The sequence below is a fragment of the Phyllobates terribilis genome, unplaced genomic scaffold, assembly GCF_046119375.1.
Source record: "Phyllobates terribilis strain yellow unplaced genomic scaffold, ASM4611937v1 Scaffold_1__5_contigs__length_1240528914, whole genome shotgun sequence".
Classification (NCBI taxonomy): Eukaryota; Metazoa; Chordata; class Amphibia; order Anura; family Dendrobatidae; genus Phyllobates; species Phyllobates terribilis.
The window spans coordinates 373,187,882-373,215,748 of record NW_027362761.1 but is presented as its reverse complement, the minus strand read 5'-3'; the positions used below and the strand labels follow the sequence as shown (position 1 = coordinate 373,215,748).

The window sequence follows — 27,867 nt, the reverse complement described above, 5'->3', positions numbered from 1 at the left end:
TGGATCAATCAGGATCCGTTTCTAAGTAGTGACATGCGCCTTTGTTTTCTCCACCAGATGTTTTCAAAATCTGAATTGGAGAAAAAAGCTAAAAAAAAAAACTCCTTTAGTCCAGGCCTATTTCATGAGTCAAATTTTTTAAAAAATTCTGTGGAAGCAGGGTTGAAAAGCAATGTCTGACTTTCATTTGTTCATTTTCATAGAGTTCTCATTTACTATTACTTTTGTCAGATTCAAGTTATTTCTGTGACCATTGTGGGTTTTTCTTTCATTAAACAAGGGGTACCAACAATTTTGACCACGTGTGTATACTCAGAGTTTTTCGAGGAGTTTTTGGAGCAGTAATGTGCAGAAACTGAGTGGAAACTCTCCAAATCCTCCTTCATATCTCCTCAAAACCTATTCACACAGTTTCTGCTCTGAAAACTGAGAAAAAGGACTAAGCACATAGCCTGAAGTGATTTTTAAGAACATTCCAGAATGGATCTGCTAAGAAAAAAAAACTCAAGTGTGTTCATAAACTAAATGTGTATTTCCCCACCTTCATGCATATCAGTCAAGGCAAAGGGGCTGGATTACCTGCCTGCCCAACAGACAGTCCTGTGGGGATTTACATATAGTGGGGGCCAAGTTAAGTCAGTTTTTAGCTTTGCTTACAGAGCTGCAACAGTGACATCCCGTATACTACATGTGATTGCTACAGCCAATCATTGGCCGCAGCGGTGATGCCGAGGTTTATGCAACAAGACCACGGAGGTCAGTGAGTGGCTGTAGCTGCCATGTAGACATCATTAGCAGCAGTACTGGAGCTGTCACATGACGAATCCCATTGACCATAATGGTGTCAATCAGGTTTCCCTCATTTTGCCCAATAGTGTTAGTAGATGTTACAGAGGCTCCAACAAAATATAAATAAAATTGTATATTTTATATTAATTGGCGGGTGGTCCTTTGATTACTCCATTTTTTCGTTTGTTGTAGGTATTGCAGATGTAGACATAGCCGGAATATATTTTACTGTGATATATAGCATGGAAAGAAACCTTTATGGCAAACAGAATACATTTTTCTACCTTTCCATACAAACCTGCTTTAACGCAGTTTATGTTTAGGACTTTCTGTAGTGTCTAAACCTATTATATACTTTTCTAATCTGTAGAGACTGAATTATTATTATTTTTTTTTTACTGTAGTTCAGTTTTGATTTGACAATGAAAAGCATACCAGTTTCTGGGTCTGGAAACTGCAGCTAGTTCTCCAATAGCCTTTATCATCAGGACTCTCCACTTTGATTTGGAAAGTAGATGCTGTTGCTATAGCAGCGGTTTCTGGGCTCAGAGCGAGGGCTTGGATCTTTTGGTTGTGCTGATAATGATGGATAGGTTCCCGTCCAACCAGAAGACTCCAAACATCAATGGTACCTGCAGAGACAAAACACAATTATTTCTGTTCTCACCATATTTCTGATGTATCCTACTTCCTTTAGTAAATACAAAAAGTGTACAGTGTCCATTTTAGGACATGATCAGATATCAAAATCAAACATCAGAATGATGTCAGTTTGAGGCTAAATACTAGAGATGAGCGTTGTTCTACTCGAACTGTTCGCCAATCTCAAATTCCAGCTGTTTTGGGCGGTGTTCGAGCCGGTCGGCGAACACGAACAATTTGAGAAAAATTCGGCTGTTCGAGGTTATGTTCGATAACTGTTCGTGCACCAAAATCATAACTGGATTTTTTCTCAGTAATGATGAAAATTAATGTTAATACACAGTTTGAGTGTACAGCGGGGCGGGGGGAGGGGCAGGGGATGGATCTCTGCAGGAACAATGAAGATCTCCATTTTTTTTTCTCTTTCCCGCATTTGCAGTGGGGAGGTGCAATCTGTCAGCCTATCAGCAGCGCACACACGGAGCGAAGTGCTTTTTTTCACACAAGCAAGGGCATGTGTGATTGGCAGTGTATGTCACATGTCCTTGCCCTATAAGACCAAGCCATTTTCCCCGTCGCCACCATTTTCTCACTGCTGCAGCTGCGTGTTAGACGGCACCGCTGTTGCTGTGTGCGCTATACCTTGTTAATTTCAAGCCAATTTTCGCACAAATCTACAGATAGCTTGGGAGTAGGGAATAGTTGTGATTGCAGTCCTTTTAAGGACTAGGTTACAGCATTTCCTACGACTTTTATCAGGCAGGTCTGTGCTCTTAAATAGATAGATTGTGGGAGTAAAGACTAATTGTAATTGGAGTCCTTTTCAGGACTAGGTTACATCAGTTCCTATCAGTTTTTGCCAGGCAGGTCTGTGCCAGTGCTGTGCAAGTTTTTTTCACAGCATTTGGCTGAATCTAGCAAAGCTAATCCTTTTTGGCCTATTGCAGAGTGTGTTAGTCAGTGGAGTAGCCTATCTGTGTTGCAAGATATACCACCTGTGTATAGAATACCAATTTTTTTACTGCACCTAGTGAAGTAAAATCTTTTGGGCATAGCATCATTCTATTAGTCCATCTATACTGACCTCCATCAGGTTGCAAATTGAATATAATTTTTTTCTGCATCTAGCTCTGAAAAAATATTTGGGCTTCTAGCGGTGTGTGGGACTTGGTCTATTAGTCCATCTATACTGACCTCCATCAGGTTGCAAATTAAAAATAATTTTTTTCTGCATCTAGCTCTGAAAAAATATTTGGGCTTCTAGCAGTGTGTGGGACTTGGTCTATTAGTCCATCTATACTGACCTCCATCAGGTTGCAAATTAAAAATAATTTTTTTCTGCATCTAGCTCTGAAAAAATATTTGGGCTTCTAGCAGTGTGTGGGACTTGGTCTATTAGTCCATCTATACTGACCTCCATCAGGTTGCAAATTAAAAATAATTTTTTTCTTCATTTATCTCTGAAAAAATATTTGGGCTTCTAGCAGCGTGTGGGACTTGTTCTATTAGTCCACCTATACTGACCTCCATCAGGTTGCAAATTAAAAATAATTTTTTTCTGCATCTAGCTCTGAAAAAATATTTGGGCTTCTAGCAGTGTGTGGGACTTGGTCTATTAGTCCATCTATACTGACCTCCATCAGGTTGCAAATTAAAAATAATTTTTTTCTGCATCTAGCTCTGAAAAAATATTTGGGCTTCTAGCAGTGTGTGGGACTTGGTCTATTAGTCCATCTATACTGACCTCCATCAGGTTGCAAATTAAAAATAATTTTTTTCTTCATTTATCTCTGAAAAAATATTTGGGCTTCTAGCAGCGTGTGGGACTTGTTCTATTAGTCCATCTATACTGACCTCCATCAGGTTGCAAATTAAAAATAATTTTTTTCTGCATGTAGCTCTGAAAAAATATTTGGGCTTCTAGCAGTGTGTGGGACTTGGTCTATTAGTCCATCTATACTGACCTCCATCAGGTTGCAAATTAAAAATAATTTTTTTCTGCATCTAGCTCTGAAAAAATATTTGGGCTTCTAGCAGTGTGTGGGACTTGGTCTATTAGTCCATCTATACTGACCTCCATCAGGTTGCAAATTGAATAAAAAAAATTTCTGCATCTAGCTCTGAAAAAATATTTGGGCTTCTAGCAGTGTGTGGGACTTGGTCTATTAGTCCATCTATACTGACCTCCATCAGGTTGCAAATTGAATAAAAAAATTTTCTGCATCTAGCTCTGAAAAAATATTTGGGCTTCTAGCGGTGTGTGGGACTTGGTCTATTAGTCCATCTATACTGACCTCCATCAGGTTGCAAATTAAAAATAATTTTTTTCTGCATCTAGCTCTGAAAAAATATTTGGGCTTCTAGCAGTGTGTGGGACTTGGTCTATTAGTCCATCTATACTGACCTCCATCAGGTTGCAAATTAAAAATAATTTTTTTCTGCATCTAGCTCTGAAAAAATATTTGGGCTTCTAGCAGTGTGTGGGACTTGGTCTATTAGTCCATCTATACTGACCTCCATCAGGTTGCAAATTAAAAATAATTTTTTTCTTCATTTATCTCTGAAAAAATATTTGGGCTTCTAGCAGCGTGTGGGACTTGTTCTATTAGTCCATCTATACTGACCTCCATCAGGTTGCAAATTAAAAATAATTTTTTTCTGCATGTAGCTCTGAAAAAATATTTGGGCTTCTAGCAGTGTGTGGGACTTGGTCTATTAGTCCATCTATACTGACCTCCATCAGGTTGCAAATTAAAAATAATTTTTTTCTTCATTTATCTCTGAAAAAATATTTGGGCTTCTAGCAGCGTGTGGGACTTGTTCTATTAGTCCATCTATACTGACCTCCATCAGGTTGCAAATTAAAAATAATTTTTTTCTGCATCTAGCCCAGCCAATAGTTTTGGCCTAATACCACAGTTTGGCCACTCAGCTCTGCTCGGTTACCATCCATTGTTTTTTTGTGCAAACAACTCCAGAGTTGTGAAATAGTTAACCACCAAAATGAGTGGAAAAAGGCCTGCTGCTGGTGGAAAGGGGAATAGGCGTGTTGGGAAGGGGAAAAAAGGTTGTGTCCGTGGGGTAGGTGCAGAAGAAAGACCATCTTCCAGCCAAACTAAAATGTCTACTTCTTTTAGCGGACAATGTGATAAGATCCCTTTCTTACGGCCACGCCAATCGCTACAAATTCCAGATGAGGCACAAAAACAGCAGGTGCTTCAACGGATATCAAGTGCTCCTTTAAGTGGGCTCTCCTCCACATCAACTTCAACATCACAAATACTCCAGTCCTCAAAGGTGTCACCCAAATCGCACTTGCTTCCTCACAGCTCCCAAATCTCCAGCTGCCCGTCTGAGTATGAGGTAGAACAGATGGTTGAGTCTGCAGAGCTGTTTACTCATACTATAGCCTGGGAATCAGAGGTCGACTCCAGCGCTTCTGTGAATCCAGACGAGGAAATGATCTGCACTGATGCCCAGAATCTTTATGAGTCGGATCCAGGACCAGACGCAGAAGGTTCTGACCATAATGTAGACCCTCATTCCCAAACTGTAACTCCTGTTGGTGGAGACAATGAGGAAGACGATGATAAGACTCAAATACCTGATTGGAGCGACAACTTTAGTTTTTTGTCAGGGCAGGAACAGGTTGGCTCTGAGGACGACGGGTGTGATAACGCACAGGGTGATGATGATGAGGTCGGAGATCCCACTTACTGTCAACCCACAGTCAGCCAAGAGATGAGGTCAGCAGAGGAGGTGGAGGAAGATGCTAGTGACGACGAGGTCAGGTTGCGCCTTCCTGGACAGAGACGTAGTACTGGAAGCACGTCAACAACTGCATCCTCAAACACAACTCTGCCTCTCACCACAAGTCGTGGTGGCTCTTCAGGTCGCATGGGTGCTACGCCTTGCATAGCCTGGGCATTTTTTCAGATCGATAAAGATGACCCAACTCGTGTTATCTGTAACATTTGTCAGCAAAAGCTAAGTAGAGGCCAAAAAATACATAGTTTGAGTACTTCATGCATGAACCGGCACATGGACATGAAGCATAAGTTGCAGTGGGAAGCTCAGTGTGCTACAATGCGGCCTAGCCGGCCGGGCCAATCACCGTCTGCCATATCTTGTGCATCCGCGGCCTCTTCATCCTCTGTGACTGGGGGGACAGCAGTCACACCTGTTTTGGGGCGCAGACCTGCCACCTCTTTACCCGCAACAGCCAGCGTGATTGGCAGGTCATCATTTTCTTTGGAGGTGGTAACACCAGCTGGTGTTGAGCGCTGTCCGACATCGATAGCACCACCTTTGGATCAAGGCAACCTAACATGTCCGCCTGCATCTTCCTCACAGACCGGCAGTTTGCCGGGGACACCCTTATCAACCCCGTCTAAGCACAATAGCCAGCCCTCGGTCCCTCAGATGTGGACAAGTAAAAGACCATTTCCTCCTAGCCATGAGAAAGCTAAGAGGTTGAATTTCACCATCTGCAAGCTCTTGGCTACAGAAATGCTGCCTTTCCGCCTGGTGGACACAGAGGATTTTCGAGACCTTATGTCCGTCGCAGTGCCCCAGTACCAGATGCCCAGTCGGCACTACTTCTCAAAGAAAGGTGTGCCTGCGCTCCACCAGCATGTCGCACACAACATCACCGCTTCTTTGAGAAACTCTGTGTGTGACAGGGTGCATTTCACCACAGACACTTGGACGAGTAGGCATGGACAGGGGCGTTACATGTCGCTGACTGGGCACTGGGTAACTATGGTGACAGCAGGACAAGGGGCTGCTGTCCAAGTCTTGCCGTCCCCACGAGTTGTGCGTCAATCCTCTTTATGTCAAAGTTCCTCCACTGCTTCTGCCTCCTCAACCTCCTCTCGGTCTTCCACCTGCACCCAAAGCCTGTCTGGTCATGCCACAAGCTTTCCAACTGCGCAGAAGGGATCCTGCACACCTCCTTACTATGCTGGCAGTAGGGCTCAACGTCATCAGGCGGTTTTTACATTGAAATGTCTGGGAAATGTGAGTCACACAGCTGAGGAGTTGTGGTCAGCTCTGGAGAACCAATTTCATGAATGGTTGTCTCCACTGGACCTGAAACCAGGGAAGGCCGTGTGCGACAATGCTGCAAACCTGGGTGCGGCCCTTCGCCGGGGCAATGTCACACACGTGCCTTGTATGGCTCACGTGTTGAACCTGGTTGTCCAGCAATTTTTAGCCCACTATCCCAGACTAGATGGCCTTCTGCAGAGGGCACGGTCGCTGTGTGCTCACTTCCGCCGTTCGCATCCCGCAGCTCAGCGACTTACATCTCTACAGAAGTCGTTGGGCCCGCCACGTCACCGGCTAAAATGCGATGTGCCTACCCGGTGGAATTCAACTCTGCACATGTTGCAGCGACTGTGGCAGCACCGACAAGCCCTGGTGCAATACGTTCTGACGTATAGCCTGGGCCAACGAGATTCAGAGGTGGGGCAAATCACGCTGGAGGAGTTGTCTCAGATCAGGAACCTATGCACCCTTCTGCACAGTTTTGAAATGGCGACGAAGATGTTTAGTGCTGACGATGCCATTATCAGCATGACTATTCCGGTGATTTACATGCTGGAGCACATGTTAAACAGAATTCGGAGTCAGGTGGTGGCACAAGAGGAGGTGGAGGAAGTAGAGGAGGAGGAGTTGTATGCGGAAGGGCTAACATCTGCAAGGTCCAGACGGTCGGCAGCACCAAGGCGGCAGGCATGTGAGGGTGGGGGAGATGGTTTTACCAGGGCGCATGGTAGCAGCCAAACTAGTGAGGAAGGTGCAGGAGCCCAGGAAGAAGTGGAGGACGAACTGATGGAAGACTCATCAGATGAGGGAGACCTTGATCACATTTCTGTTGTGCGAGGTTGGGGGGAGAGGACAGAGGAAGGAAGCATGATTGTTACCTCGCCACCAACACAACAGGGACTTGGTGCTCCTGGATGCGCAACACACATGAGTGCCTTCTTGCTGCACTACCTGCAACATGACCCTCGAATTGTGAGAATTAGAAATAATCCTGACTACTGGGTTGCCACACTGTTAGATCCCCGGTACAAAAGTAAATTTGCAGAAATTATTCCTGCCATAGAAAGGGATGCACGCATGCAGGAGTATCAGCAGAGACTGTTGCAGAATCTTACATGTGCTTTTCCACAAAATATCAGTGGTGCACGTAGTGAATCTCACAGTTCCAACTTGCCAACCGTGGGACCGTCAAGTGTTCAACACTCAATCCGTAACAGAACCACAGTATCTGCTGGTAACATCAATTTTGCGGAATCATTTCACCACTTTTTTAGCCCATCCTTTGCAAGGCCACAGGAGACAAGAAGTCTGACACATAGTCAACGCCTAGAGACGATGGTACAGGAGTATCTCCAAGTAAACATTGAAGCCACGACTGTGTCACTGGACCCTTGCTCTTTTTGGGCTTCCAATCTGGATAAATGGCCGGAGCTAGCCACTTACGCCTTGGAGATCTTGTCATGCCCCGCAGCCAGCGTTCTTTCTGAACGTGTGTTCAGCGCTGCTGGTGGTGTGCTGACAGATAAGCGCACGCGGCTCTCCACTGATAATGTAGACAGACTCACGTTCATAAAGATGAACAAATCATGGATCTGAAACGACTTTTCTACCCCTGTGTCATCCTGGGGAGAGTAAAAGCTTGATGATTGGTTAAAATCACCCTACCAACCGTTTTAAGCTTTCAAATTACTAATCATGTTTATCTGTATCTTGACTGGAAAATAATTTGGGCTTTGTAGCAGTGTGCAGCACTGATCCTATTAGGCCATCTATAATAAGCTTCACCAGATTTAAAATTAAAAATAATTTTTAGCTGCATCTAGCCCGGAAAATAATTTTGGGGCTCCGAGATGCGCAAGACACATAAGTGCCTTCTTGCTGCACTACCTGCAGCATGACCCTCATATTGTCAGAATTCGAAGTAATCATGACTACTGGGTTGCCACACTCTTAGATCCCCCAAACTTTTCGATCAACCTTTTCATTTTAATAAAGACCAAAAAAATGGTCATTTTTGAAATTATAAGCATTAGCAGGTTGTTAGAAACTGAAATCAAACAGTTTTCAACTCAAAACTTTATTCTAGGTGATGTTACATTTTCACATAGGACCCCTTGTTCGAAAGGAGCTTCTGAACTCTCTCGTCCATTGAATTTGTCAGGTTTTGGATGGTTTCTGCTTCAATTGTTTTGCATGAGGACAGAATACCCTCCCAGAGCTGTTGCTTAGATGTGAACTGCCTCCCGCCATCATAGACACTCCTTTTAATGATGCTCCAAAGGTTCTGAATGGGGTAGAGGTCAGGGGAGCATGGGGGTCACACCATAAGTTTGTCCCCTTTTATGCCCATATCAGCCAGAGATGCAGATGTTTTATGTGCAGCATGAGATGGTGCATTATCATGCAGAAAAATGATCTTGCTGTGAAATACACGGTTCTTCTTCTTGAACCATGGCAGGAAGTGCTGTTTGAGAAAATCCACATACATTATGGAGTTCATCTTTAGCGCCTTCAGGGATCCTAAAGGGGCCGACAATCTCTCTCCCCATGATTCCAGCCCAAAACATTACTCCACCTCCTCCTTGTTGGCGCTGTAGCCGTGTTTGCGTGGGGTGTCCATCAACCAGCCATCCTCCACTCCATTCATCTGGACCATCGAGCGCTGCACGGCACTCATCCGTGAACAAAACAGTTTTGAAATCAGTCTTCATGTAATGTTTGGCCCACTGGAGCCGTTTCTGCTTGTGTGAAGTGGATAGAGGAGGTCGACAGGATGGCATATGCACAGCTGCAAACCTCTGAAGGACCCTGCATCTTGTTGTTCGGGGGACGTTGGAGGCACAAGCAGCTTCAAAAACTTGTCTGCTGCTATGACAAGGCTTTTTTGCCGCTGCTGTTTCAACCTGACGTAATTCCTGTAGGAAAGAGTCCTCAATTTGCCCTTATCAGCACGCACACGTGTGTACTGTGAATCAGCTACATACTTCTTGATTGCCAAGACACTTCATCCTGATCATCGCACAATGTTGATTGTAGTCATGCCTTGACCTAAACACTCCACAATTTGTTGCTTCTCAGCAGCCGACACATCCTTTTTCTTTCCCATTTTGGCAGAAAATGTAGGCTGCTTAATAATGTGAGAGAGCCTTCTTAAGTAGTCTTGCCTTTCATTGGACACACCTGCCAAACTAATTAGCACAGGTGTCTGCAATTGCTTACAGTGATATAAAGAGCCCTGACACACATCACCATCAATGAGTTTAACTGACAAACAAACAAATTCTTCCCTTATCACTCCTAAACACTTTTTGCATAATAATTTGGAACGCGGTGTACATGTGCTTTTCCACAAAACACCAGTGGTTCACGTAGTGAATCTTACAGTTCTAACTTGCCAACCGTGGTCTGTATGGAATTGTTCAATAAAGGGCCCAAAATTAAGATAACATAGATGGGAGAGGTCTCTATGAATAGGAATTCCTAAGTATTTGATACCCTGTGAGGGCCAGGCAAAGGGAAAGTTGGACTGGATGGAATCCTATATGGATTTAGGGAGGGAGACATCGAGGGCCTCAGACTTCGCTGCATTGATTTTAAAATTTTACCATGTAACAAAGTGATCTATTTCAGCCATAACAGCAGGGATGGATATATGTGATTGAGTGATATATACTAGGACATCATCAGCAAATAGAGAGCACTTGTACTCGGTGCCTCCCACCTCAATCCACCTAATATTGGGGTTATGGCGAATTGATGAGAGCAGGTGCTCCGTCACTAGGATGTATAAGAGAGGGGACAGAGGACATCCCTGCCTTGTCCCATTGGTGATTGTGAAAGGTGATGAAAATGTTCTGACGCACCCCCTGGGCCTTGGGACACCCGGAGCCGGACACTTTTTGGTGGATGCTGGTGGTTGTAGTCTTCGTGGCGGCGATCCGGTTCCGTGGCTCAGGGCGGTCAAACCAGTGGCGGAACTATTTATGTGGTTTTGATGTTTAAATGTCCAACTACGCCACCCGTGGATTGCGGTCAGAGTGAACCGCCGCTACAGGGCAGACCGCTAAGGCTGGTGTTGTGGGTGCAGCAGAGCGTAGCATAACTCCCCACGGGAGGAGTATAGCCTCAGGGCAGTGTATGCGGAGGATGGGGGTGATGGTGCAGGGCAGCAGCAGTAACGACACGGAGTCAGTGATGCAGTTCAGGGCCTTTACTCACAGTTCTTATTATCCAGACCACGTCTGCAGGTAACGGCTGCCCACGTCGTACTGTGCTCACCAGGTGAGGGGCTCAGACAACTCCCAGATAACTTTGGAGCGCTTCACAGGACCCCCTTTGTGTGTCCTTTGTCTGGCCTTTCTTACCAACACTTCTGTCCGGCTGCCTCGGGCCTCCTCTTGGTAAACTTGGCGCCAGTTTCCCTGACCCTATGTGGTGCCTTCCTAGCGGGTGGAGCAAGGGGCTGCGCCACATAAAATGTCAGAGCCTCCGGTTTCTAGCTGAGGGTCGTTTCCTGCCTCCACTAGTTCGGGGACCGGTCTCCCCCTTTGGCCTGACCCCTCCACGCAGGTGGATTCGGGCGTGCGGTGGCGACTCGCCCGTCCGCACCCCTGGGATCCCTTCATTCCTCATTCCTGGAGCCTTCTCCGCTCCTCTTCCTTCCTTCTCCCTCTTGCAGGCCTGGGCCTCTGTTACTAGGCCCGCCTCCGGAGCAGAGCTCATGCAGAGCCCCTGCTCCCTGCCACTTCTGCTCAGACTTCTCTGCACTGAACTAAGATGGTGCCCACCTTTTATACTCCCTTCTCAATGCACCCAGGAACTGCTTCCTCCCTGCTCCTGCACTGCAGGGTTCCCCTTCCTCAGTGTTCCCTCCCCCCACTCCAGCCAGGGACAGGGACTGTCGTGCCCATCTCAGGGGCATATTGGTCGCCCTGCCCCACGGCAATGTGGTGTAATGCATGCAGGTGTCGGGTCCTGATCCACACTCCATCCTTATCTGAGAGTGAGATATCACACCTCTGGGTGAGGTGCAATACGTCTGTAGCAACCGAGCCCTCGGTGCTACAGTTCCATTTATCTTCAGCCTAGGTGACGTATTGTGATACAGGGCCGTGATTTTGGCTATAAAAGGGTCCCCTAGACCCCTACCCCAAGCTTTTTAAGAGAATCATATATGGCGTGCCAGGAGACTCTATGGAATGCTTTCTCAGCATCCAACGAGAGTATCTACTTACAAATTTTTAACTGCATCTAGCCCAGGAAATACTTTGTGCCTAGTAGCAGTGTCTGCTAGTCAGCGGATTATCCCGGCTGTTAAGCAAGCTACACCACCTGTAGTTTGGACACTTAATTTTTTCAAAGGAAATGCTTCGGGACCACGGGATACTTAGTGAAGAGCATCAGGAGGCACCCCAAGGCATAGGGGCTGGGACTGGCACTAGGATGCCTTGCGGTGGACAGCCGAGCTCGATCCTTATAAAAGCTTTTTAACTGCAGCAGCTTTAGTGGACGCTACTGGAGCTGGAATTACGCGGCTGCTGGCATGAGACTTGCCCTCCAATAGATCCTTGTAAATGGATTTAAAGTGTATTCATTCAAATTAGAGGGACAATTTAAATTAAAAAGCTTAGAGCTGCCTCCACCACAGGGGGGCTCTCTCGACCCACCAGCGGACAGGCACCAGTATTGGGAGAGGGGGGCTGGCCGTCAGGGTTCACCGCGGCTCTGGCACAAACCCGGCGACACGGAGGTGGCACGGGCAGGAGCGGACTGGCCGTCTCGGCTTCTCACTTTTTGGATTTTAGAAGGGCATGACATGCCTATATCTGTGTCTCCCCCTCCTTTTACTCCTCCACCTCTTTTCTTTTCGCATGACTATATGTACTTGTCACTTTTCCATGTGTTAGTTGTGTCTTCTGAGCAGTTTGTCAGCTTTTGGACACCTTTGAAGGTGTTTTCTATGTGTTTCTATGTGTTTTTGTTTGCCTGCCATTGGTTTTAACGGTGTTCGAAGGTGTTCGACGAACAGTTCGACGAACAGTTCGGCGAACACACGGGTGTTCGACGAACCGAACCGAACTCGAACACTACGGGGGTGGCTCAACACTACTAAATACCCTGTCTGAGAACTGATTTTGATAAGTGATTCTGACGAGTGACTTTTACAACTGTAATAATAAAAAAAAATAAAACAATTGTTCGCTGAAGGGACTTGAACCCAAAATTCTATGTCCCAAAGCCAGTGCACTAACCACTGAGCTATAAACTCAGTTGTAAAAACCTAGGAGTTCTATTTGGTTATATGATTTTCAGTGCAAACTTGTCTAAAACTCATTGGGACTTATGCACAGACTGTAAGCAAGCCAAATTCAAATGATGTTTGATTTTGATGAGTGAGTCTGATGTGTGACTTTCTTCAAATCACAATGACTTTTTGACTTAGTTACCCTGAGTCTTTTCATGGTTGATCTCATAAGACAAGAAAAGCTATCAGTTATTATCACTTGACTGGATAGCGCAATGGTAAGGCATCAGTCTCTGAAACTACAGTGTTAAGAGTTCACAGCTGTCTGCTTTAGCTTTGCTGGTTTATCAAAAATTGGGGGGCCCCACGTCAATGTTTTTATTTATTAGGATACGTAAGACACTAATTATATATATCACAGATATCTATCTAGCTATTATCTATCTACCTCATATCTAACTATCTCTATTTTTGCACATGTTTAACACTTAAAATCTTTAATTTCTATCCTGCGTTCTATTCTGGTACAGGTTACGTGGACGGCACATGGATGTCACGCGAACGTCATCCATGTAAGCATGTGCAATAGGTATTGTCATCTGTGCTGCCAGAAAAAAACAGACATGTCTACGTGTGGGTCACATGGACATATGCGCAGCCCCACAGATTATAATGGGTTTGCGTGTGTACGTGTCTCCGGTACTTGTAAAAACAGACACCACACGTACCGGAAAAACGGACAGGTGAAGGGGGCCTAATGGCTCATGCAGACGTCCATGCAAATCGTTCCAAGATCGGTCCCTAATACACGGACTGGCCAGGGGTCTGCTGACCGGAGCGTAACAGCTGTGTGTCCTTCTATGAGGCTGATTACACATAAAGTATGTATATCATAGCTGGTCATGTAACCTGACATTCACCTGTATATCCAGCACATGACCAGGACAGATTTCTTTCCAATGAGAATAAACAATGAAATCTCCTATGAAGTAACAGCAAGTAAAGATATTGAAATCGTGATGAATGGAAAAAGAAAGTGAACAATTGTAAAAAAAAAAAGAATGTTGCCACAATTTTTATGAATGGTATTATGAATCCAAAACACCCCTCCAGACTTTGATCACGCTTTTGATCACATATTAAAATGGTTAGTTAGCCAGGACTTTAAATCTCTTGGATAGGCCATAAATATTAAATTAGTGGAAGTCTGACTCTTGAAACTCTCACCATTCAGCTGATTAAGGGAGAGGAGACCCTGTAGTGAGCATTGCATCCCTTACTTTGCTTACCAGGCATTGACCTGTAATTTTAGCAGCAGTTCCATTTAAGTGAAAGGAAATGAGACACAATACCAAAAACAGCAGATACTCATAGCAGTGAGCTGTGCAAAGCAAACAAAGGAGATATAGCCCCTTTCTAACCACTGATCAGCGGGGATTCCCAGAGCGGGACCCTTATAGATCTAATATTCATGGCTTATATCAATATTAGCCTTTAGTTATAAAGTACAAAAAAGTCCTTCAAAGTGAAACTATCATCAGAAAATTACCTATTGTTTAAATCACTTTTTTGTATTACTTTTTTTTTTTTAATTTAATTTAGGGTTTTAATTAGTAATCTTGCAATTTTCACACTGACCACTAGAGCTATTATACTCATACTTCCTGTTCTTTCAGGAAGAGTTTACAGAAGCTTTCTTATCAGCAGAGGCAGAATAACAATACACAGCTGATAACACGGGATCCACCATTGACACTAGGTGATATTACATCTTTACAATGAGCTTTGCACAGTCTTGTTAGATACTTCAATACAAAAGATACGGTCGAGGTCTTACTATTGTGGCTATGTACATGTATTGTTTCCTGAAACAAGAGAAAGTTAAAGCCCCAGTGGCCAGTGTGAAAATTGTAAAAGTTTTTTTAAAAATACATGTAATACAAAAACTTGATTTATAATCAATAGATCATTTTCTGATGATAGCTTCCCTTTAATGATACTTTCAGTTATAACGGGTCCATCCTTTTTCCACTTCTACTGCAGGAAAAAAAAAGTAATAAAAAAGACAAATCTGATCCATGAGAGCAAGACAGAAAGCTGATGGAAATGGCAATTTTCAAAGTAATCACTTGTGCCTCCACTATACACAACTTTCTCTATAACATTCAGCAACATGTATTATATGACATTTTACACTGCAGTCTATGGACTTGCAGATCTTTAATAAAACACAGTAATGATAAATGAACTGAATTTAATTTCTTATATTGGTAAATAAATGGCCTCTTTGTATGCATTATTGGACATACAATAATAAAAAAATACCGCTATATCCATATATTGTAACGCTTACATATCCATTTGCAAACAAAAAAATATGAGCATTGCTAATTTGAATATCATTTTAAACAACTTTTAAAAAGGACATCACAGAGCAATATGACATCTAAAAAATATAGAAGAAATATTGCCATTTTACTGAACCTATAAAAGGAAAGAAAATGGGATAAAAAGGAACATAAAACACAGTTGGTCTATGTTCCCCGCCAGCCAACTTTACACAAATTGGACTCCATCAATTCTCCCCAACCAGACGCATGTTAGAAATGTTACTCCCCAGCCCTTTCCGCCCTGTCATAAGGACGACATAAATCATTCTTCCTCGAGCTGTACCTTTAAAATGTGGCAAATGAGAACTTAAAAAGCATCAGAACTGTAAAAATCTCATTACATGCCAACTTAATTAATGGAGAGGTTTAAATAGGACCTCGATCTTTTCAGAAACCAGTTAGACAATTATTTACCTTTTAAGCAATTAATGCAATTACAATTTTGCGAAGAAGTTATCCAGGATCAGTTCTGCTGAAAGCGTCAAATCTCCTTGGGGACACTTTAGACTTGGGGCTCATGTTTAGACGGAGGACTAATTGCAGCTTTGGCTTTGTGCTCTCGATACGAGGCAGCTAATTGTTTAGGTAAATAGCAGATTAATTTAAATATGCATTGCTAATAATAAAAGCAAATGGCCTCCATTACGTTTGTCGCTCCCAGGCCGATTGCTATAAATCTTCCACCCAAGACCCATTAGGTTGGCGGGGGAGGCGTGGATGGTCCGCATTACTTCACAGCAGTAGCACTTCTAGACATCAAACAGCACTTTTTGAAAGCAAGCATAAATCAGCTTAAACTCATTAGGTACCATTTGCGCTGCTTACTGTTTCATTATTGCTCTCCTTAGGGAAAAGCAGCTGGCATCTCTACCCGATCCATAAAGATTTTTTTTTTCCCCTAACGGTGAACTTTAAGCAGGGTGAGATATTGGTGATGGATAGTTCTGAAGATTATTTTTTTTTATTTTGTAACCCAAAGTGTCTGGAGCAAAGTTCATTACGTGCCCTATAAGAGAGATGGTGAACGAGTCATGAAATGTTATGGTGTCCGGGGTGCAGTGAACATGTCAGACTCTCAGAAATTCGCATTGTGCAGTGCTAGGGATACTTTGCAATACATTAATCCAGAAGAACAGAAGGCGCCACAAATATTGGACTGTGTCACTCAAGAGCTGCCGTATAGAGTGTTGGAAGCCTGTGGTGGTACTCTGGTAACATATCCGCGTATAGAGAAAAGTTTTGAAAGGGGCCATGTCCCCCCTCATATCCAATCTGCGACACATGGAATGAGGTGTGATGTATGAAAGCTACAGGCTGCTTTAGTTCCCTCTGATGTGGCCAGCAGCCAAACAGAGCCAAGCCTGGCAGCAGATGGGGTCTTGGCATCACCCTACCGGTCCCTGCTTTAGCAGCATCTGCTCATTACCTGGCACGACGGACGCTTCCATCCACCTCCCCCCTCCTGCTTCCTGCCCACCCTACGAGCCCCAATCAAAGTAGCTATGAACTACATTTAAATTATATTATCTGGGGTGAATAAAAGCATATTCCCATAAAAAAAGCAAAACAAAGCCACAAAAGTGACTACAAGTGTCATAGACAGAACAGGTAAATGGTTTCCCTAAGGAAAAATAAATAGGAGTAACAATGATATAAGACTGAAGCTTTTTTGATCATTTCTATATTATTTTCATTAAATGATATAATAATAAATATTAAAATAGTGCAACTCTTGCAAGCAGTTACATAATTGATACTAATATCTATTGAATAAATATCTACTGATAGTATAGGTATAGACGAGAATTCAATCTATAATTTTGAGTCGTTCCCTATAGTAAAGAGTCGCAATGATGGTACATTTTTATTCTTCAATTGGATTAAAGAGGATACGAAAGTGGCCCAGTTGGAAATAATGACAGGGTTAACATTTTGCCATTTATTACAAGACAATGTTGGCGGCTGAACGTACCTGGCACCACAGAGCCTCGGAGCTCTAAGCCTCAGAAGAATTGAAAACGAGTTTAATGGGTGCTGTGCTTGTGTGCTTTTCTAATGCACATGAGAAAAAAAATAGACATGGCAGCCAACGAGGCCACTCAGAGTAAAAAGAGTGTTCTTGTGTGCGTAGCGCAGAGCAAGACACAGCTGCTTTATTGTCCTCTCTAAAAGACCTTCATCCCACTATAAAATTAACCTCTTCGTAATAAATACATGAAACAGTTTTAAGCTGATACTTGTAAAGGACGAGCAGAACATGAAAAAGGTCCCTGAAACCATTTTATTGACTGACACGGTGCTGTCCTTGCAGGTGCACAGTAACAGCTCTGTTAATCAGATGTTTCTAACTGTCTACTTCTAAGATCTGATGAGATACACAATGGCCCACATTTATCAAAAATTGGGTCATTTGAGCTAAATCTTTTGTGCCCTCACTCCAACTCCGCCACTCCATATTAATGAAAAACCAACAAAGCTAAAAAAAAAACATGTGCAGACAACAGAGTAATGGCAAAGGGGTAAAAAATTAGCTTTAATAGAGGGCAGGTTAAAAGGTATAAATATATCTAACACAATAGACACAAGGACCTATTGATGAATGAACTATCAGGGAGACCCCCATAATAAAATAGCACCAGTCTCCACAAAGGGGTGGTATATCAAAAAAGTATACATGCTTAAAAAAAACCGTCATGTCAAAAACATGCTATTAACCTGCAGATATAGGGTTAATAGCAATCTAAATCCGTGCGGCCGCCATCACAACAGCCCAGCTGCCAGGAGGATATAGACTTTATTCCTCCCAGTAGTCTCCGGCTTTCAGTCAGAGGGGCAGCTTCAGTCACCGCTCAGTACACAGTGAGTGGAGGCTATGACAACATATCAGCACTGACTGACAGTCGCCTCGGTACCGAGCCTGTCAGTCAGTGCGGGGGCGTGATTACAGCCACTATGTACTGAGCAGTGACTGAAGTCGTGCCTCTATGACTGAAAGCTGGAGACTGCCATGAGGAATAAAGTCAATTTCCTCCCGGCAGCAGGGCTTTCAGTGTGGCAGCCGCGTGACTGTAGAGCGCTATTAACATGCAGATTAACCCTATATCTGTAGGTTAATAGGGCTTTTTGACATGACAAGTTCCCTTTAACAAAAGTATCATGGAAGTTAATAAGAATGTACAATATCAAGCATACATGGTACATTGACTGGCTTGGATTGCCAAAAAATTATTCCCTGAAAAGAAGGTCACATAAGGTACAAATAGTATCAGTAGTAGTGCCAGATAAGTGGTAATAGATTCACCCACCAAAAACACAACACGCGTTTCACAAATGCTCCTTTAGGCTCCTGTGAAACATGCGTCAGGTATCTGGTGGGAAACCAGCCACCTAAGATAGACAGAGGTCGTCAGTAACCTAGACAAAGCAGTAGACTATAAAATGAAAAATAACTCTGTCTTTTTCCAAGCACTTTGCAATTTTACCCATTTACGATTAGGAGAAACCCTTTTAAAGGCCCTATTCACACTAGTGTCATTGTGTCTGATCATAACAGTAACATAAAAGTTATGCCCGTTCTATTTTTCAAAATGATACCTGGGAACCCGACTAGTCCCACCGACTTTAAAGTGTCCATTAGGTTACCAATGTCATGCAGACTGCGCAATTCTTGGTGTTTAAAATACAATGCAAACCCTGACCTCAGAATGGTAGTGTTAGAGTCTAAACCATACAGGTAAATTGTACCACTGTCATATTTCACAATCAGGTCTGAAATCTGTGCTTTTCTTGTAGCTGTTGAGATGCTGCAAACCTAACCATCAGCCGTATGCAGATTTCTAATCTGAATGAAAAATTTTCATATATGGCAGGCTCTTACTTTTAGGGCTGCCACATACATGCAGTTATCCCACTGAAGTGAAAGTGAAGTGAATGGATAATGGTGACATCAGGATCAGAAAAAAAGGAGCAAGCTGGCAAGGTGTTAAATAGTGAACTATCTGAAGGGGTTTCTCAACATTTGCCTAAAGCCGGCCAGACACATTAGATGGCTGTCGTCTGAACGAAGCTTTGGCCAATTGTTTGGCCGATAGCCATCTCAGCCAACTCTCCCATAAACAAGAACGCTTACTCGGCCAAACACTCCTGTGTTCTCTATGAGAAAGCCACCAACTGACACAGAACAATGCGATTACAAATGTGCGATCAACATCTCTCCCAGATCATCAGTCGGCCGGCATTCTCAGACAGTCGGCCGAACACATCGAAATCAGCAGGTTCAGCTAACATTGTTAATGTGTATGGGGCATTTAGGCCAAATTCACACTTCCATTTTTGTTGTACGTCTTATCTGGGTTTTTTTAAGAACAATATTACCTGCAGTATCTTTTTCTGCTAAGTTTTTGTCCTGACTGATGTGACTGGAGTAATGCCACATCTGTGAGATTATTATGATTATTTATTATTATTTATTATTATAGCGCCATTTATTCCATGGCGCTTTACATGTGATAGGGATATACATAGCAAAAACATTTACATAATCTTAACAAAACGAGTCAGAAACTGGTACAGGAGGAGCGAGGACCCTGCCCACAAGGGCTCACAGTCTACAAGGGATGGGTGAGGATACAGTAGGTGGACCTTATAAACACATAACCGCAAAGAGAGAAAGACCACATACAAAATATAGTAAATCAAGCTAATTAGAGGGTATTCTATTCAAGAAAATAATAAAACATAAAACTAAAATAACGAAAAAATTTGTAATGAATCCCGGAGAATGTGACATGAAAACCCAAAAGATAAGATGGTAAACACCTAGTGAGCACCCCTAAGAACCCAGTCCAGGCCAGATAAGTAAGCCAGAAACGTACATTGTGCCAGAGCAGGAGGTAGGTCAGCATCGTCCCTCCTAACTGCAAGAGCTGCCTTTGCCAAGCAGAGAGGGCAGCAGGAGGCAACAGAGGGCACCAGGTAGTAAGACTACACATGACAAATGTTACTTTTCAGAGCCATGTGGAGGGTCGCTTTGATTTCACTAAACAATGATCAATTTGCCCGTGATCCAAACAGTGTTAGTCAATGTGGCTACAAGCTACTGGTCACATACCAGGAATTGAAGAAACTGGCTATTCAGTGAGCAGATCAGTTATGGTAGCAAGAATTGGATGTTTCAATTGGCATGAATTATTTCTTTCTACCTTCTGGTCTCTAAGACTGGGGTGCATCCTATCTGGGAGTGTAATTTACAGTCTGAAAAACACGGATCCTGAAATTTCAACTACAAATTACTTACAACGCCTAGGTCTCTATGGAAAAAAGCTTGAAAATATCTTACCATTGTCATATGCTGCTACAGCCAAAGACTTGCTTATCTGTACGAATGATACATAGTGACTGGGTCCAGAATCATCAGCTGCATGGGAGGTTTCAAGTAAAGATTCAGAAAGACTTGAGGTTCGAGTATCCCACAGACGAACATCTCCAGAGGTGTATCTAAAAAAAAAGAAGAAATTAGAAAAGATAAATTTATATGGGAGGCAAAAGTGTACATGTAGTATAAAAAGAAATATAAAAATATACTGTAAAATCGATATTGTTTAAAGGCTTTGCACATTTTAGCATGGAATTTTTTCTTCTTCCTTTACTTCTAAAAATCAAACTTTCTTTAACAAAGTCTTCATTAAAAACATTTTTTAATGAACTAAGCAAGAGCCTTAAGAGCTCTTGCTTAGTTCTGACCTATCTCGCATTGCTGCACCGCCCTTCTCTCAGTGTTAGAGATCGCAGCAGGGAGTGAATTGGTTTGTGCACAAACCCCACAGTATGGGCAGGGAAAAATCATGTACCACAGGGAGGGCAGAGAGACCAATCTATAGATAAAGAGGAAAGAACATGAAAAATAAATGAGTGCAGGATAGATATTATCTATTCTAACGTTTCATTTATACAGCTCCTGTATCAAGCTATATGTTCCTCTGGTTATAGGCTAAAAGCAAATCCTGCAATGTGATCACAAATTTATAGGATACTCCATTACGTCTGCCACAGTATTCTGCAAACACATAGACAAGGAAGGCAAGAAAGTGAACAAGTAGAAAGAGGTTAGAGGACCAGAATCAAATATGTAAGTCACAAGAGTTCACATATTCTTTTAGTTTCAATCATCACACAAAATGCTTGATTATAACATTGCACAACAACCTGAACATACGTTTTTATAGCCGAATCTTCCCAAAAAATCATTATATTGTGGCCAGTCTTTAAACAGAAAAATAAAAATCTAAGAACGGTTTCTCACACCCAAAATTCATGGCCGTATCACAAGCGGGTAGCCTGACACAAATTCAACAGCCTTAGATGTGCCCATGAGGCTGTTAAGTTCAGATAAGATCACCGCGGCCAATGCAGTAATCATAATAAAGAAATCAGACGCGTGAAAGCAGCCAAAGTTCTACCGATAATGTACTAAACTATTGCTATTTGTGTACATACTCCCTTCACTTGTAGAAGTAATCCAATAACAACCTCCAAAGCATAGGTCATTTCACATTTTACTAAAGGCTGTTTCTTTACAGTCTGTACTCGAGTACAAAGCAGAATACAAGCCTTTACAAATGTTTCTGTACCAAGATTTGCAAGGAAAACACCTTCAGCTGCACTGAAATATTCTACCTGAATTTATGCAAAATAAGGTCTTCAAGGTGGAGCAAAGATTAGGAAAAAGATCACTTGCACTATGGGTATAGGCTCCAACACCAACAAAAATATGTAGGCTCAGCTTTCCATAGCACTTTACATTCCCAAATACAGATATTAATTTTCTATGAGAGTAGTTCTAACTTTTCAACAAGGACATCATGGTGTACAAATGAAAATAAAATTGTGGTGCCTCAGTTATTAGGCTTGAATCAGTATATGTCATTCAGTTTTTTGTAGCAGCTCTGCTTTTTGAGATAATGTACAATTGCTCACACATAAATTTGGGATGTTTTCCTCAACAGTGGTATTAATTATAGAATCAAAGATGGTCTGTAAGTTATCTGACAAATAGTTGAATATTTTGTGAAAGAGGTAGTAAGGAGATTTTGATTATTGCAACAATGTTCAAGGCTTGCTGATGAAAAATGGGCATATCACAATATCAACCAAGCGAATGCAGGCTGTCCAGACAGTTCTAAGCGGAGCCTAAAATGTGCGCCTCTACACAATGGAAACAAATAAGTATCAATCCCAAAAGGTCACTCAACTAAGATGACTTAAGAGCAAAACGCAATTACTTTAGTCCTACAGAAAATATCATGCCACGATTACAAGTGATTCTGTGTGGATCTAAAGACTGTGAATATTCTCCTCGGACAGCAGAGTGGATACACTAAGCATCCCTGTTTTAGCCGTCTATGGGTAGTAGATCAAAAAATGAGCACTGGGTGAGAAAACAGCGGCCTCTGAGAGAACACATGGCAGTAGGAGAAAATAATGTAATAGCAGAGCCATTGGTTGACAGGAATAAGATCATTTTACCACCAAATTAGGTTTGTAAAGGCTCTAAACACAGAGGGAAGATGCTTCGACTACATCTGCAGAAAATTTCCAGGGCTGACCATGCAGAAGCTAAAGGCAGGTATTTCTGACGGTCCTCAAATCAGAGGACTCATGAAAGATCCACACTTCAAAAGATAAAAGTGATGAAAGGCAGGTGATGGAAAAATACTGCAAAGTAAGAATGCTTTGAAAAATAGTAATAGTAAAAAAAAAGCACTTTTTTTATCTGCTAGGGCACGGCCAGGCCCAGTAATGGTGACCTTGTGAGTGGGGGCTTCACAACTCTGCGATGCACGGATAGGGTGCCGGGCATCCCGCCTAGTCGAATAGTAGGGGCGTGTAATAGGATGCTGGCTAGGCACGGTGCCGCGAGTGTGTGAATTGCACCCTACTGCAAGTTTCATCTGTGTGCAGTTTTAGTGCTGGGCAGTCGCCCCTCCAGTGAGAGTGGGTGAGGGCGATTGCTCATTAGCATTCTGCACCTGTGTTACCTCCTTCTAACAAAAGGGGGCCGGCCGTGTCCTGGTGTGCATTTTTTTTTAAACCTTGGCTGGTGAGTACCATTGCCTTTTGCTATTTTCTAAAAATCCTGTCTATTGTTCTGGCTATGCTGCCCACTTTATGTAATCCCAGACAGACTTGATAATCATGAGATCAAGGCTCTGTGGGGGCCAGATCATCACTTCCAGGACTCCTTGTTTTTCTCTGCGCTGAAGATAGTTCTTATCCACATTGGCTGTATGTTCGGGGTTCTTGTCCAGCTATAGAATAAATTTGGAGCCAATTCTGATGGTATTGCAAGATGAAGCATCCACCTTTATGTCTCAACACTGAGGATACCATTAATTCTGAACAAATCCTGGACTCCATTTACTGAAATGCAACCCCAAACTTGCAAGGAACCTCCACCTTGCTTCACTTTTGCCTGCAGACACTCATTGTATCGCTCTCCAGGCCTTCGGTGAACAAACTTATTTTAAGCCAAATATTTCAAATTTTGACTAATAAATCCAGAGCAAATGCTGCCATTTTTCTGAACCAAGGTTTTTTATGTTTTTGTTCATAGTTAATTCACATGACCTTGTTTCCATGTTGAAGGTATGACTTTTTGGACGCAATTCTTCCATGTAGACCACTTCTGGCCAGACTTATCTGAAAAGTAAATGGCTGTTCTAAGCTGATGGCACAGCTGGACACGTACTGATTTCAAAGGGAAGTAAACAACATGTGTATTTTGTCTGCTGCACTAAGTTTCCTTGGCAGACTACTGCGGTTACATTCCTCAACAATGTCCATTTCTTGGTGCTTTATCAAAAGAGAAATATTTGCCTTGCTAAGTCTTTGCTATATTGTATGACCTGTGACATGAAAAGGTCTTCCATTACGTCAGCTTTGTGGCGGAGATTGGCTGCTTCTCACCCAGTTTTAAGCCTCCTACAGAGCAGTTTCTGTTTCAGTTAATGGTTGTGTTTCAACCTACATATGAAAATGATGATCAGTATCACTTGCTTGGTAGAATATGCTATTCATATATCTGACTATGATCCTACAAAATCCCTGACATTGTGCAAGAGCATATACAGTCATGGCCAAAAGTTTTGAGAATGACACCAAAATTATATTTTCACATGATCTGCTGGCCTCTGGCTTTTATTAGTGTTTGTCTGATGTTTATATCACATACAGAAATATAATTGCAATCATATTATGAGTACCAATAGGTTATATTGACAGTTAGAATGAGTTAATGCAGCAAGTCAATATTTGCAGTGTTGCCCCTTCTTCTTCAAGACCTCTGTAATTCTCCCTGGCATGCTCTCAATCAACTTTTGGACCAAATCCTGACTGATAGCAGTCCATTCTTGCATAATTAATGCTTGCATTTTGCCAGAATTTGTTGGTTTTTGTTTGTCCACCCGTCTCTTGATGATTGACCACAAGTTCTCAATGGTATTAAGATCTGGGGAGTTTCCAGGCCATGGACCCAAAATCTCTATGTTTTGTTCCATGAGCCATTTAGTTATCACCTTTGCTTTATGGCAAGGTGCTCCATCATGCTGGAAAAGGCATTGTTGGGCGCCAAACTGCTCTTGGACGGTTGGGAGAAGTTGCTCTTGGAGGACATTCTGGTACCATTCTTTATTCATGTCTGTGTTTTTAGGCAAGACTGTGAGTGAGCCGATTCCCTTGGCTGAGAAGCAACCCCACACATGAATGGTTTCAGGAGACAAGACTGGTGGTAGCGCTCACCTCTTCTTCTCCGAATAAGCTGTTTTCCAGATGTCCCAAACAATCGAAAAGGGGATTCATCAGAGAAAATGACTTTGCCCCAGTCCTCAGCAGTCCACTCCCTGTACCTTTTGCAGAATATCAGTCGGTCCCTGATGTTTTTTCTGGAGAGAAGTGGCTTCTTTGCTGCCCTCCTTGAAACCAGCCCTTGCTCAAAGAGTCTCCGCCTCACAGTGTGTGCAGAAGCACTCACACCAGCCTGCTGCCATTCCTGAGCAAGCTCGGCACTGCTGGTAGTCCGATCCCGCAGCTGAAACAGTTTTAAGATATGGTTCTGGCGCTTGCTGGTCTTTCTTGGGCGCCCTGGAGCCTTTTTGACAACAATGGAAGCTCTCTCCTTGAAGTTCTTGATGATGTGATAGATTGTTGACTGAGGTGCAATCTTTGTAGCTGCGATACTCTTCCCTGTTAGGCCATTTTTGCGCAGTGCAATGATGGCTGCACGTGTTTCTTTAGAGATAACCATGGTTAACTGAAGAGAAACAATGATACCAAGAACCAGCCTCCTTTTAAAGTGTCCAGTGAAGTCATTCTTACTTAATCATGACTGATTGATCGCCAGCCCTGTCCTCATCAACACCCACACCTGTGTTAATGGATCAATCACTAAAACGATGTTAGCTGCTCCTTTTAAGGCAGGACTGCAATGATGTTGAAATGTGTTTTGGGGTTAAAGTTCATTTTCTGGGCAAATATTGACTTTGCAAGTACAGTAATTGCTGTTAAGCTGATCACTCTTTGACATTCAGGAGTATATGCAAATTGCCATTACAAAAAATGAAGCAGTAAACTTTGGAAAAATTACTATTTGTCTCATTCTCAATACTTTTGGCCATGACTGTAGAAGATTTGATGTCATTTTGAAGGCAAAGGGCAGGCATAGCAAACATTTGATTTCATTTAGATTTATTTTTGGTTCATTCATTTTGCATTTTATTAATTGATAAAAGTAAACTATTATCACTTCTATTTCTGAAAGCATTCTTACCTCGCAGCATTTTTACACAGGATTGTATATCAAGTACTGCAGAAAGAAAAGGATTCTAAATAATTGTAGGACTGACTCCTACAAAGTAAAAAACTGAATTGCAATATGTCTGGATCAGGAAATGGACAGTGGAGAAAAAGAAAAATTTATATAGGGTAAAAAAGAAAATGAATCCAAGATTTTATCATTATTTCTCCATATCTTTAAAAAATCCGGTTTAAAATATCACTTTAAGTAGGGGTGCCGTCACAACCTGTATTGTTACCTAGTTAAACTCAGAGGGCTGCTAGATATTTTTTTATTAATCACTACATATTATTTAAAAAGAGATGGGATCATTCTGCGTTATAAAGAAGATGAAGGCCAAGTTTCCCGTGACTAAGGGCACACCTGGTTCAGTCCTACCCACTATGCGTTATTCTATGCTAACAAAACAATTACTCATAAAAAGTGCCAGGTCGGAGATGTGGCATGGCACAGTAGCTGACACTTTTTTCAGCGTTCCTCATTAGGAGACAGTTTGGTTGTGTTTCTGTACACACATAGCAGCTGAGGAGCAGTGTGACAGCTGAGGAGTATAGGAGCATAATCTGTCTAATGCATTTCCTGGAACGCGTAGGTCACACTGGCAAAGTCCCCTCGTGTCCCATGTTCCAAATCGAGATAAAGCTTGACCAACAAAGTAGTGGTAAAGGGAAAAAACGAGAGAAAAAGTTTCAATTATATCTGGCAGTGATGGGAGTAAAGACTGCAGCTGGATTGTGTACCTAATGAGGTGGCATTGACAAAGCAAATAGGAACTGTCCAGAATAGGAAAAATGTAATGCCAGCTTCTAAGCCAGCCTGGCTACCATACAGACAGATATCATCCAGTACAAAGAGGTCCAGCGGTGGGAGAAAAATAGCCGCAATCTCCCTCCAGGGCCCCAGATGTCTTCATCGAGGTCTCATGCCAACCACAATCAAATGATGGAAAAATGGTGCTGACAGGCCGGCTAATTGTCAGCCGGTGGGCACTCAATTTTGGCCTCCACATTTTTAGCCATTTTAGCATTTACTGTTGACAACACCTTAAAAAGGTACCAGAAATAATTATAGTTGTATATTAGTTCTATTATATACAAGTTCCCAGATCAACATTAACAGTTGTGTACCAGCACAAGGAATAGTGTGCACGTTCTGTACAATAAACCATGTGGCTCCATATAGAATCTGTACACTATGTGACTGCATACACTTTATAGTATGTGGAGGTTTTCAGTGCACTATAGGCTTTGTAAAAATAAACAATATTATCAAAATATCCTTAATATATACATATAAATATATATATATTGAAAGACTGAAAAACTTAGGAGATATAGTGAGCAGGTGGAATAACTAAATACAAATGAATGCAATTAATGTGATATTAATTCTGCCACCTAATTTTATTTAGATTCACAACATAATGACCTTATATGAGTAAAATAACAAAGTGATGCTCAAGTAATTCAATGGTTTTATTTTCCAAAATTTTCCATTTAACGGAATCAGGAAAAGAATATTGACACTTTTGAGTTAGCTTCTCAAAAAAATAATGTGTGTGTCATTTTGTCACCAAACTTATCAATACCATGAGAGATTTATCGAATTCAAAAGTGACAGTCATTCTGGTTGCACAATTTGTTATTTTGTTGTGACTTTTGCAACAATTGGTAATACATAATAGTAATAGCGACATAATAAGCATAATTGTTGGATCTGCTAACATTTTAAATTTAAAGCGAATCTGTCACCAGGTTTTTGCTACCTCTTCTGAGAGCAACACAATGTAGGGGCCAAGACTCTGATTCTAGCGATGTATCACTTACTGGGTTGCTTGCTGTCATTTTGATAAAATCCCTGTTTATCTGCTGCAGATCTAGCAGTTCTCTGAATGCTGAGCTCTG

At 42.3% G+C, this 27,867-nt stretch overlaps 1 protein-coding gene across 1 annotated transcript in view; it reads right to left on the bottom strand.

The window, feature by feature from the left end:
- The window catches only part of FBXW8 (F-box and WD repeat domain containing 8), a 182,165-nt gene that overhangs the window by 61,189 nt on the left and 93,109 nt on the right, over positions 1–27,867 (bottom strand). The window contains exons 5-6 of the mRNA XM_073676367.1: positions 20,453–20,610; positions 1,225–1,421 (exon numbers count right to left, since the gene is read on the bottom strand). Coding sequence (XP_073532468.1) covers positions 1,225–1,421; positions 20,453–20,610 — 355 coding nt within the window. The remainder of the gene's footprint in view (positions 1–1,224; positions 1,422–20,452; positions 20,611–27,867) is intronic.